Source organism: Perna viridis, chromosome 4 (genome assembly GCF_037379345.1).
Source record: "Perna viridis isolate PV_CMFRI_1.1 ecotype Kerala chromosome 4, ASM3737934v1, whole genome shotgun sequence".
NCBI classification, from domain to species: domain Eukaryota; kingdom Metazoa; phylum Mollusca; class Bivalvia; order Mytilida; family Mytilidae; genus Perna; species Perna viridis.
In genome coordinates, this window is record NC_142448.1 from 49398819 (window position 1) to 49411624 (window position 12806).

General features: G+C 31.8%; 1 protein-coding gene across 9 annotated transcripts in view; it reads right to left on the minus strand.

The window, feature by feature from the left end:
• LOC148620383 (voltage-dependent T-type calcium channel subunit alpha-1G-like) overlaps window positions 1-12806 on the minus strand; it is a 113503-nt gene that overhangs the window by 74884 nt on the left and 25813 nt on the right. For all 9 annotated transcript variants that reach the window (XM_088581228.1, XM_088581224.1, XM_088581220.1 and 6 more), the window contains 2 exons: window positions 6233-6330; window positions 2704-2875 (listed from right to left, as the gene is read on the minus strand). In XM_088581228.1, the coding sequence (XP_088437354.1) occupies window positions 2704-2875; window positions 6233-6330 (270 nt within the window). The remainder of the gene's footprint in view (window positions 1-2703; window positions 2876-6232; window positions 6331-12806) is intronic.

The following is a 12806-nucleotide window of genomic DNA, read 5'->3' on the forward strand; positions in this document are numbered from 1 at the left end:
AATAAGCAAGGATGGTCCTGGAACCACAAAACAAATTACAGGATTATAGAATGATCCATACAGTACTCCCACAAATGGGTGGACAAATGAGTAGTACAATACATAACTATGGCGTAACCAATCTGGAACTCCTGCAAATGGTGAGGACGCTTACACACACACAAAACAAACTACATATCTATGAAGAAGCCAGTTTATTTATAAATATCACAAATGACGAAGATGTTTTGGAACAAAACAGAACAATGGTATAATCAATTCAGCACTCCCACAAATGGTAAGGACATTTTGAAACACACAAAACAAACTACAGACCTATGAAATACTAATTGTTGAGAAGTCCCATAATTGGCGATGACATTTTGGAATACACAGAACAAGCTGCAGACCTATGGAGTTACCAATTGAAAATTCTAACAAAAAGTGAGGAGGCAACATAATAATCCTAAGAATGGGGTAGCCAATCTTACAACACATGAAACAAACTCAACTCCAACAAATATTATGTGCTCCTAAGAATGGGGTAGCCAATCTTACAACACATGAAACAAACTCAACTCCAACAAATATTATGTGCTCCTAAGAATGGGGTAACCAATCTTACAACACATGAAACAAACTCAACTCCAACAAATATTATGTGCTCCTAAGAATGGGGTAACCAATCTTACAACACATGAAACAAACTCAACTCCAACAAATATTATGTGCTCCTAAGAATGGGGTAACCAATCTTACAACACATGAAACAAACTCAACTCCAACAAATATTATGTGCTCCTAAGAATGGGGTAACCAATCTTACAACACATAAAACAAATTCCAATTTAACAAATGGAACCCATTAATTAATGGATCAGGTTTGGGTTTCATAAAAAATCTCAAATTTAGAATTTCCTGAAGTCCTGTGCTTTTCCTAAAATCTTCCATTTCAAGCGATCTGATTGGTTGAGATTTGAGTTGAAGAAGGAATTGAGGAAAGTCTCAGTTTGAGATGTTATATGAAACCAGAAGGAGGAGTAAACACACAGAACAAACTGTTATAAATTGATTTATCTTCATGGTGACTAATTTAACAGACATTGTCAAGTGAACAATATTCATGGTTTAAAAAAAATAATTATCTTTTCATAGTGTTAAAATCCATTTCATAGATACTATTTTACACCCTTAATCTGTCAACTGCAAAAAGTGATATGTTTACATAATAATCAAATCAGGCATATTGTCACATGTGATAAGAGAGTAAATATGTGATATAAATAGCACAATGATCTGGGAGTTAAATGATTCACAGTGTATATTTGTTTCAAAAAATTATTGTTTCAAAAACAATAATTAGTAGTGAGGTGAAACTGGATTATCAATCACATTTGTTAAAATTGACAGCATATTCATACCAGAGGATTACTGTAAAATTGCAGTGATCTAAGAAAATTAGAGATTCAGGAGTTCACTCAGATCAAAAAACAAATAAATTCATTTCAATTACAACTTTTTATTTCATCCCACATATATATAATTACAGTAGGAAGCAGAGGATTTTGATATATAATTATTTTATGACTAACTCAGCCTTGACTCGAGAAATCGTGAGGTCTTCATCAGTAAATTACAATGCATTATGCAGTTATCACTGATATCAAAGTGAAATCCTTCTACTAAATGAATCTGATAATGAATGGTATTGGACTATGGACATGCCAGAATGTCAGTTATTTTCTAGAGGAGGGAAGTTAATATAATAGCAACGCTATGGTATTCCTTTTACCCCTGGAATGAAAGACAGATGAGGATTCAGAAAATTGGAAAAAAGGCTGGTTTCAGTCTAATACTTGGCATCATGTGCCCATAAAATACATGAAATAAACCAAATTTTCAAAAAAAAACCTGGAAAATTCCAAACCAACACTGGCTCCCTTGGCCATTGGCCATTAAATGAGTTGCAAAAATGAGTCTTTAGGTAGACTTAGTCTTAACAAGAGTTACTGAAGGGAACTGGTATTCATTGAGCAATTTCCACATAAACTCAAATGAAGAATTTCAAAGAAATGCATTAAATATACCCAAGACTTTGAGTAATAGCAAATTGCATTATATCTTATAAGTGGGAGGTAAAGGGATAGCTCATACTTTCATAAGATTTTTTGAATACATTGAAAGGAGTTACAAAGAAAAACCTTTATCAGACCAAATTCTCTTAAATTATATCAATTTCTGTAGAACTACAGGTTCTGAGCTATTTTCATAACTTCCACATGGTGTAAAGGATTGGAATGTGCCTTTGTTTTTTGTTTTGATTTATTAATTAACCTTCAACAGTGAGACCTTGGCCAATCAATGGTATGTGGACACAACTGAGATACCCCTCACCCCTCCCCCTTTCACCTTGAATATAAGGATTACACCAAACTATAAACATCAAAGTGTTAACGTCCTTCAGAAAATATTTCAAACAGTGAGAGTAAGCCAACAAATATAATACCCCTGTTCCGAACGGAATCAAATCAAGTTTGATAATCTCTCCTTACAACAATACCGGTACATAATTTTCTATATGTTTACAAACAGCTAATAATATGGAGGAAGTCTTTTAACATTGGACAGACAGACAGACTGAAAACTGATAAACTCACTTCCAGATTCAATTGGCAGATTGCATAAAAATGACATAAGATTCTGATAATTGACATATATACTTACTGTGCATAGGAAACATTCTCACTAACATTGAGAAAACATCGATTACGTAAAACACCAGCCCACAACTGTACACCAATAATTCCAAAGATAAAAAATACAAAGAAACAGAGAAGTAAGACATTTCCTAACATAGGGAGGGTATCGAGGAGCAACATCACCAATATTCTCATACCTGAAAAATAAATTCAAAATATATAAAGTCAAAAGCTGTGGTACACACTGGGATGAAATCAGTATCTGCAAACTCAACCCAACTCCCTACGATTTCTTCGATTTTCTTAGGGCTTTAACAAAAATATCTGAATTTCAGTCCAATTTATTTAAGATTCTTTTTTTAAAGAAATTCTGCACTTTTCTTTGGCTTTTGACCAAAAATATATGAATTATGGCCAGACTTTGATTTTTTCCTTTTATGAAAAAGTATTCTAAAGCATTTTGGTAAATAAATTTGTATTTTGGTATCTGTGTGTATAGTTCCACTGGTTCAGATTCACAGTAAAAAAAAAACGATAATAAAACCATCGTAGATAAGAAAAATTAATGTGGAGTATTAGCAAATTCAGAAATTACTGTGTATGTTAATTTTTGTGATTTTATCATTTCAGTCAAAATTCTATTTCAAACTAATTTTTTTTTTAGAAAATTCATACAGTAATGTAAAAAGCTCCAAAAAGCATGCATTAAATTTTTGTACAATAATGTGACATTAAAATAATTTCTTAGTTTACAGTATTTAGATATGCAAAAAAAACAGAATTTTCACTCAGTCATTAAAAGTACACTTTGATGTCAGTTCCCTCCTACATCTAATTGTATCTCAGGTGTTGGGTCAAATGTACCCTTGTAAACAAATACCCACACGACATTGAAAATTGTATATGCGACCTTGAAGATAATTCTGGTTATCGACCCTGAGGTCCTATAACTGATCTACATATTGATTCTGAAGTACCACCACTAATTGTTCATTCATAATTAAAACAATTGTATTCTGAATTTCAAACAACCGTTGACATTTAAGTTGCTCATGTAGTTATATAAATTCAATAAAATGACAACAACTTTAAGTTGTTGTGAATTCCGTAAAAACCATAAAATGTAATAGATGTCATTAAAGCGAGTGACTGACATTAAAAATTAAACCCCATAGAACACATTGTTTGTCAAAGCGGAGGAATAACTACATTGACATTTCAAAATCACAATAAAAACAAACCAATCCTGATCAGATCGTTTCCTTACTAAATGTATTTTTGTAGCAAACCATTTGTACTTATGTTAAGAATTTTCATGATTACCAATTCTCAGCTTTATAAATGTCTTCTTGTATGCATTACACCAGAATATTAACATTTGACTTCAACCAGTGGGAAGACGGCACACTTAATTTGTGCCTCCTGCTATTGCCCTTATTTATAGTGGAAAAAAATACAAATTATTATCTTCACCAGTGTCACAAACACTAATAACAATGCAATTCGAAACATTTTGGTCACTCCACCTTTTCAGATTTTTGTCATGTGATTTTACCATATTTGGACATAATTTTAATATATAAGTACATGTAATAGTGTTGACCAATCAAGACAATGCAACACCTTATTTCACATATTATTTTTACTTTCTGTTGTTTAGCACATCTCTGGGAGGATGGTTTAGAACACTGCCAACAGGATTTTACAAATAAAGTCTTAAATCACTGTTCCTTTCTGACTTAGAAAATCATGAAGATACAAAACTCTGACTATGGTAACTTGGAGAATAAAATACTAATAATTAAAAGCATTTTCACAAAATTCAACTCTAAAGTTTTATTATAGTTTGATAATGAAATTATTCCAAAAAACTGTGCAAATTTTCAAATTATATGTAATAATGGCTATTAGTTAATCTAAAGTCATCATTTAGCACTTAATTGCACAGTTTTAAGTAATAATCATCATTGAGAACTTTCAGCACTTTGATTTAGTAACCTCTTGTATTAATTCAATTGAATTAGGCACTTCAGGAAAATCGGTTAATGGCTTGAATATTTTTAACCAGGACAAATCTTTCAAAATAGAATGCTGAAAAAAAATGTTTCTTAAATGCCATTCACTTGCTGCTCAGGGAACAGAAAAACCATAAAACTGGGAAATTGTCTTATGTCTATAGTTTTTGTAACTGGTGTTGCGTAATTTTGGTGATCAATGGTTGTCCTGAAAGCAATGTCCGAGGGGACAATGACAGAATTGTTTTCTCTAATACAAATCATGATAAAACAAAATTCATCGTAACAATAGACTTTTTTGTCGAATGTAGAAAGACAATAGCAATACTGTGTCTATTGGGAACAGAATTAACGCTATATTCTACATAGTAAACTACTGGGGTTTGTAATCTATATGCCATCCCTGTCATGTTTATATAACTGTTTCTCTTAAAAAAATGATTTGATGACTTAATAAGAAACCTGTCTAATCAAAACCCTGAATACAAAAAACACCTGTCTAAAATGACCACAATCTAAAAATGATGCAATGGTATTGTTTTTTTTTTTATCTCTAGTTAAATCTAGCAATTCAGGGCTTATCAACATATTATTGTAAACAGAGATATCAGAAATATACAGACTGATCTACCTACAAATGTGTAGCATCCAAATCTGTAATGGCATGGCAAGAATTACACCTTGCAGTCGTAAAATACACTATTTATAAAATTTTGACCAGTAGTTTTTGGTATAGTATCTTGTACCAACAAAAATATAATGGTACAGCACTAGCTGTAGCTGTTGCTATGCCCCTGACATATGCGTACATCCAAAAGCATTATTTCAGCAGACCTTAAAAAACAACTGAGAGCTCTGTGAAGTTGCATCTAAAAAGGGACCACAGAAAGAAAAAAAAACATTTGTGTAATACAATGTAATCCTCGGCATTCCAGACAGCTGTTGTATTTTACCTTAGAAAAATACATGACTGTTTTTTATCCTTTGGCTGAAGGGGGAAAGTTAGGATAAAGATTAACAGCTACCATAAATGTAGTAAACAGTAATTTGGATTGGATTGCCTTAGCCCTGCTATAATTTTGTGGTGAATACCAGATAGCCTTGTTATATAAGCCAAGTTTCCTGATCAGGCAAAGTGTTGGGAAGGAATTAATGAAAAAATGATTTACTACAGTTGCTGTGCTTTTTAACACTCAGGGCATACTGCATTTGGTTTTTCAGCATTAGAAAAAAAATTTGCCCAGTTGCCTGCCCAAGTTGAAAATACAGAGGCAGCTATATTTGTAGAGTAACTTGAAAATGTGAAGTTAAAATATATGCAGTTAAAATTGAAAATATCTTAAAACTTGCCTGTTGGGCAACCTTTGGCAAAAAGTAACTTCAAATAATAATTATATCACAAAAATAACCCAGGTACACATCAAAAAAACAAAAACAAAAACAAAAACAAAACACAGAATATGGTTTTTTCCAGTTGTGTAAATGTTTGAAACATTAGTGAAGGAAACTGTTTCACAGTTTAAAAGGGAAATAACTTACTTGGAATTCTATTAATAGCACGAAGTGGCCTTAAAACTCTGATAGTTCTTATTGCTGAAAGACTGAGATTTTCACTGTCTACACCATATTCAACAGCACTGAAAAAGAAAACAAAAAGAATAAGTATTTAGTACTAAAACTTGAAATATTAATGGGTACTTTTGTGCCCCAATTATTAACACAACTCCCTGCACATCAGTTATGTTAGATTGTTAACCAAATTGACTCATCCAGTGTTCTAAATTTAGTTCTGTGTTAGCCATTAGCCCTTACTTCCAACTCCCAGGATAAGAGTACAATCCTAATTTTGCACCTTTCCCTTTTTTTCTGCTAACTGCAAAATACTAAATCTAAAATAAGGGATTATACAGAAATTATAAAAGATTCATAGAGAAGTTCTAATATTTCTACATCTACAAATATCAAAATTTGTAAAAAAAAATATTATTATGTTTTTAATAGTAAAATAAAAAAGCAATAAAAAACTAATGCATAAAAATGCACAGTTACAACACAAAAACCCAAGTAGACAGTCATACAACATAAAATAAAATAGCATTATAAAGCTACAAGAAAAGCACTGAAAAACAGAACCTTTTGTGTCTGCTTAAAAACATTTTTCTCCAATTTGTTTGGTGTACTTGCAATTTTCTATATGTTTAGGCTCCAACACTGATATAAAACTGTATACACATAAAACTGGTTAACTACAGCACCAAGTACCAGAGACAAAGGGGTTTGGAAACTAAATTCTATATTCCTCTTAGATTACAATTTATAATTTTGTTGGAGAAACAGAGTCTACATCAAGGAACAGTTGATTATTGTATTTTCACATTCTTAATACTTTTTGAATATCGATACCTGAACACAGATCACTTTATGGAATACAAAAAGTCATACAAACTGACATACAGACAGCAGCCAGGGGTTCAAATTTGTTATTTAGAATGGAGGGTCCAGGATCTTTTAAAATTTGGAATGAAAGTTACTCAGTATATTTAAACAAAAGGTTTGAATGTCAGAGACCTCCATGAATTTAAAATTCGAAAAGTCTTTGTATGATCAGAAATTAAGGGTCGCAGACCTTGGACCCACACAAATTTGAAGCCCTTTGAGCTGTATGCCATAGTATGTGTCACAATCTGATTTTGAGCCAGATAATCAATTTAATGACAAAGCTCCTTATCAAAACATTTCAATACTAAGTAAGCAATAGGATGAAGTCTGTCAGAAGTTCAATTTGAATCTGCTGAAGGATCTTTGATAAAAAAAAAATGCATTGAATAATCTTTTCAGTTCATCTTTCCATCAATCAACACATGTTATAGTGGAGAACTTTGTAATGCAACATCACTGAATGTAAAGATCAACCACGAAAATATATTTTCTGGTACAGTTTGACAAGGGCAAGGTGGAGCATGGGTTTCCCTCACAATGTTTACTAAGCCATTTGACCTTGAAACCTAAGAGATACAAAATTTTTCATACTTTCATATACATGTACCAGTGTGGTACTGAATATGACATTGCCAATTATACAATAAAATAATGTCATCTTGATAAAAAGTAGTTTATGATCCTGGGGATTCTGACTTAAAAACTGCCATTATTTCACACATTTCGCCCAAGTCAAATATTTTTAGTCAACATGCAACTAACACATTAGAAATCAATTCATAAATGAGCACATCCATACAGTGATTGGGAATCAGAAACTTTCTTAATGACAGACGCGACCACCACTCAGAAATACAAGGTATTCAAATTAGATTAATATCAAGTCCAACTCATCTACTAACAGTTATTTTTCATATTGACTCATATTAATGTTTCATCAGCACATTACAACCTGCTGGGAAGATTTCTTCAAGGTCAACTAAATGTAGGTCATTCATCTTGTTAAGTGTTTAAAAGACTGGGGCCAAATGTAATTTTAATAGAGTGAGAAATCTATTTTTTATGCCTAAAGCTAACAGCATATTTTCCAGTTTCTGTCAAATGCATTGATTCTAATGCACCAACTTGAAAGGTTTCCGAGTCCTTCTTAAAAAGACTGTCCTATATTCAGAAAAAGGAATTTTGACATTATACTTAAATGCCACAGTGTATGGAATCCTGCATGCCACACAGTGATTCTGTCTTGCCATGTCCTCAAATCTTTATGATTTTTTTGGGTAGATTAAACTAGGCATCCAAAAATTGAAAACAAAATCCTGATTTAGTTAAAGCCAATTAGAATTACATGTCCTGACTTTAGACTGAAGCCAGAATATCACTGCAATTGGTTTTTAAGTGTCAGTCTTAGTAAGAATCAGGCAGTGGGTGAAACATAGTATGAAAAAAAAAAAAAAAACCCATCATTTTGATAATGTAATTTGACTATTTGCACCATCAAAATCAAGGAATAAAGACGATTTATTGCATTGAGTTATAATTTTATTGAAATGCACTGAAAATAAACATTTTAAGGGCAGATAAATCTTTCAAAAGCCTCATTTTTCTAACATTCTGTTGAAAACATTTTGAACAAATCCAGTGATGCAGAGATCAAATAATGGTCTTTTCAAAAAGAGAAAGCATTCTTGAGTGATATTTCATTTACAGATCAGTGGGGTTTTAACATGTATGTTTCTGATTTTTCCCATTTGCCTGATTCTTACAAATACTTACACTTATAAAATTCCTAGTTCCTTTATCAACTACATGTATATAAATTGCTAAAAGTTCCACAAGAGGTCACTTGAACAATACATCATAATACAAGAAATTTTAGGATTTCCAGTTCTTTTCCAGACAAAAAATGCAGTGGTTGCATCATATAATAAGAACTCAACAATTCATTTTGATATCAGGGACATTATTTACTTTGGACTAACATCATATATAATTCTCGGCCTTGAGAGTATACATTGCTTTTAGTTAATCATGTGATTGTGTTTGAAGAGAGCCTGCATCAAAGCACCTGAAGTGTCATAGAACATGGTAACAGCATGTAACTCATGTTGACATACAATAATTTAATCAATCATGACATTCAATGGTTTCATCAGCTATAAATACAGTGGGATCTGAAAATAAAACCAAAAATGAACTAACAACTATTGAACAATTCAGGCCCATAGCCAAGGAGGTTGGAAGGTTTACAAAAAGGAGGTTGGGAGGTTTATGACAAAGAGGTTGGGAGGTTAATGACAAGGAGGTTGGGAGGATTATGAAAAAGAGGTTGGGAGGTTAACAACAAGGAGGTCGGGAGGTTTACAGCAAGGAAGTTAGGACATTTATGACAAAGAAGTTGGGAACCAGCTTAAAATTGGTTATACACTTTTAAGTCAAGACAATATTGTCCAAATAACTCCCCAATGACATTCTAAAATACTTCGGGCTGTAGTCTTGTATTTGGTGTCTTGGCTGTATCTTTATTTTTTTTATTTTAGTTGGTGTATCTTGCCAGTTGTCGCTGAGTGTCTCTATATACTTTGCAATGTCTTTGACATTAGTCTTTTTAAAACCTTGATTACCTTTTCTTCATTTCAGACCTCAGAATTTTAAAAAATGTATAATCACAAACGTTTGATCTTTTTGTAAAGCTTTTGTATCAAAATATGAGATATTTTAAAGAAAAATAGCACTATGGTAAAACAGCAGCCCAAGAAAAAGACAGAATTTAATACTAATGCTTCAAATACTAAATTAGTCAGATCTGTCTTAAGTAGGTATCCCTAGGGTAAGAGACATAACTCTTGAAATCAGTGATATGTTTGTATCATATTCAATTTCACCAAAGCATTTCAAACTTTCATTTTAAGTTAATGAAATCAATCCAAGTTACTTTGATGCTTACATGAAATTGATATAAAGAGCCTGAATTCAAACATTCCAATACTTTGTAAGAGTTGTGTCCCTTACCTTAGGTCTACCTCCTTAAGTGACTATCCAAAGGAGAGCAAAATCCTAGTTACATTAGACAGGTGATCTTTGAATACAGTTTAATTTCAGCCATAGTCTTGTATAACAGGTTTATGCTAAGCACAGGTGGTTACTCTCATAGGTTTGACTGTACTCTTATCCTAAGAATATTCTTAAATTGAAATTTCACTATTCTTTCCATAAAGAAAAAGAATTTGCATGGCTAAAATATTTGCTTATAGCCCCAAGGTCATGTTTGTATGGGACTATAAACAATAGAATAGACACAAAATCTAGATTTATTTCAGAAATACATGGAATATAAAATAATAATAGCAATTAAAGCTCTTCAAAACAAGGACATAGAGGTACTGTGAAGTGCTCATTTAAACTAGTCAAATCTATATCAGGGTGTCTGTAAACATCCTTCAAATGCTGGTGAAGTGTTTGAAACAGGGATACAGCAAATATTAGATTGGCAATATTGACACTTGGTAAACAACAAATAAAAATGCTGTATATATAGAGAAAGAAACATTAAATGCATTGGTTAACTAAAAATCGTATTAAAAAAGCTTGATAAAAAAGAACCTTTAAAACACAATGAGATCAAGGCAGTAATGGATCCTCAAATAATGGTTCTACAAAGGATTTAAGTTTGTCCTATTATTATAGAAAAGTACTGAAACATAGAGGGGTACAAGGACATCAACATGGACAAGAATTTTTCACTACAGCTTGAATTATATTGGGTAATGATTACAATTTAGGAAAATATTGTTTTCAAAGTAGGAATACCGAAAATATGACCACTGGTAACAATAAGAAATGCTAATTCTGAGTCTGGAGTAGTCATCAAAAATACAGATTTCATTTTACTCAAAATGGTTGATATTTAAATGAGTTAAATTCTATTCACTAAGAATTGTTGATATTTAATTTCTACTAATAATATAAAAGTTTGATAATTCTAAATTTACAAGTGTTATGATTTAATGGTCACTAGTGATGGTCCATGTTCCCAATTTTTAGTGGACTCTGGGTTTCTCATTTGCTTGTGTTTCTTCGTACATTTTATTTTGTATGTGTTTATTTTCCATGTTTAGTATTAATCCTTAGACTATATATATTCTTTTGATTTCTGCTTGAATATTGATTCCTATGATCATAATTCCACTTCAAACTTGACTTTAATTTCATAAGCAGAAACACTTTCTTCCTTTCCACGTGCTATTACATTTTCCTCTCACACATGAAACCTGCTCTGTCACTCTGAAGTTTGTCCCTAAACTAGTTCATTCAGTTTAGAAATGATGACCCTACCAACCAGACCTCATCCCTACTTATTTACAAGAAAGTCGTTAGGCCATACTACAGTTAGTCAGAATAAACTAGATGGTGTGATATCAATAAGGTAATTCAAGGAATTCTCCAGAGAAACACTCGTCATCATTTCCATCAATGCTGTTAGTTTTGATCTCTCTGAAGGAACGTTCCTTATACAGATTTCAGACAATGATGTGAAAAAGACAGAGATCTGAGAATATTAGGAGTAAATTGAACTCATCATCAGCACAAAAAAAAAATATAATTGTCATTTGGAAGGGTAAGAGTCCTCTGTTTTCTAGATTCCAATTTTTATTTATTGTTTCAGAGTTATGAGACTTTACAACACCAAAAAAGAAGGGGTTTGCATATTATTTCTTCAGCACATACCATGTTATAAAAACCATGAAATTCCATGAACTAAGGTCTTATGAACATATATTTTGCAAACCAGTACACATGCTATAAACTTCGTTGAAGAATTATCTTACATATAAATCTTTGCCTAATCAGGCTTTTGGCAAGTCAATATCCAACTATTTAAGTATACAATTCTTTGTTTTGAAATTAAAATAGATAAATCAAATTTTGTGAGTTTTGCTAGTTACCTGTAACTTATCACAGAAAATGGCCACCACAAGTATGAATATACAAAGAAAGCAATGACAGAAGGCAGCACAATAAGACATAGCTAGCATATACAAAACAATTCATCATACAGGAAAACTCCTATACCATGTGTACCATATTTGAAAAGGAAGACTTTTAAGAGTAAAAAAATTCCCTGCAATCTTGAAAGTTAAATTTCAAAATTACTCACCAGAGACTCAAAATTTTACAGCTTATAACTCTTTTAAAGAGAAAGGTTTTATATGTTCAGAGCTTTAAATATTCTTCTTTAGTAGTCATTTTTGCAATATGATCTAAAGTTCTAATCTTTTAAACTGAGACTTGAACCTAAGAAATCTTTAATCTTCTATTCCAAAGCAGACTTTGATCTTTCTAGATTTAGAATTATGTTACATCTTTAGACACAACTGTTGCCCTTCAACTGCCACAATAATTGTCAATTTTAAGCTGATTATAAGATCTTACTATATCACAAGACGATAAATATTATTGAATTAGCTATAATTTATATTTCTACCACTAAGTTAATTGATCCAATCCCGGAAATTCCAGATTCTTATCTTTTGTCCTTGGGAAAAAATATTATTAAGTTTTGTTTTTTTTTTAATCTAACTACAATCAATCTTGCAAAAGAAGTTTCCAACAAAGAGATTATGAAACTATATTTAACCAGAATTGTTCTATTGGGTATATATTGATTTTACGTAAC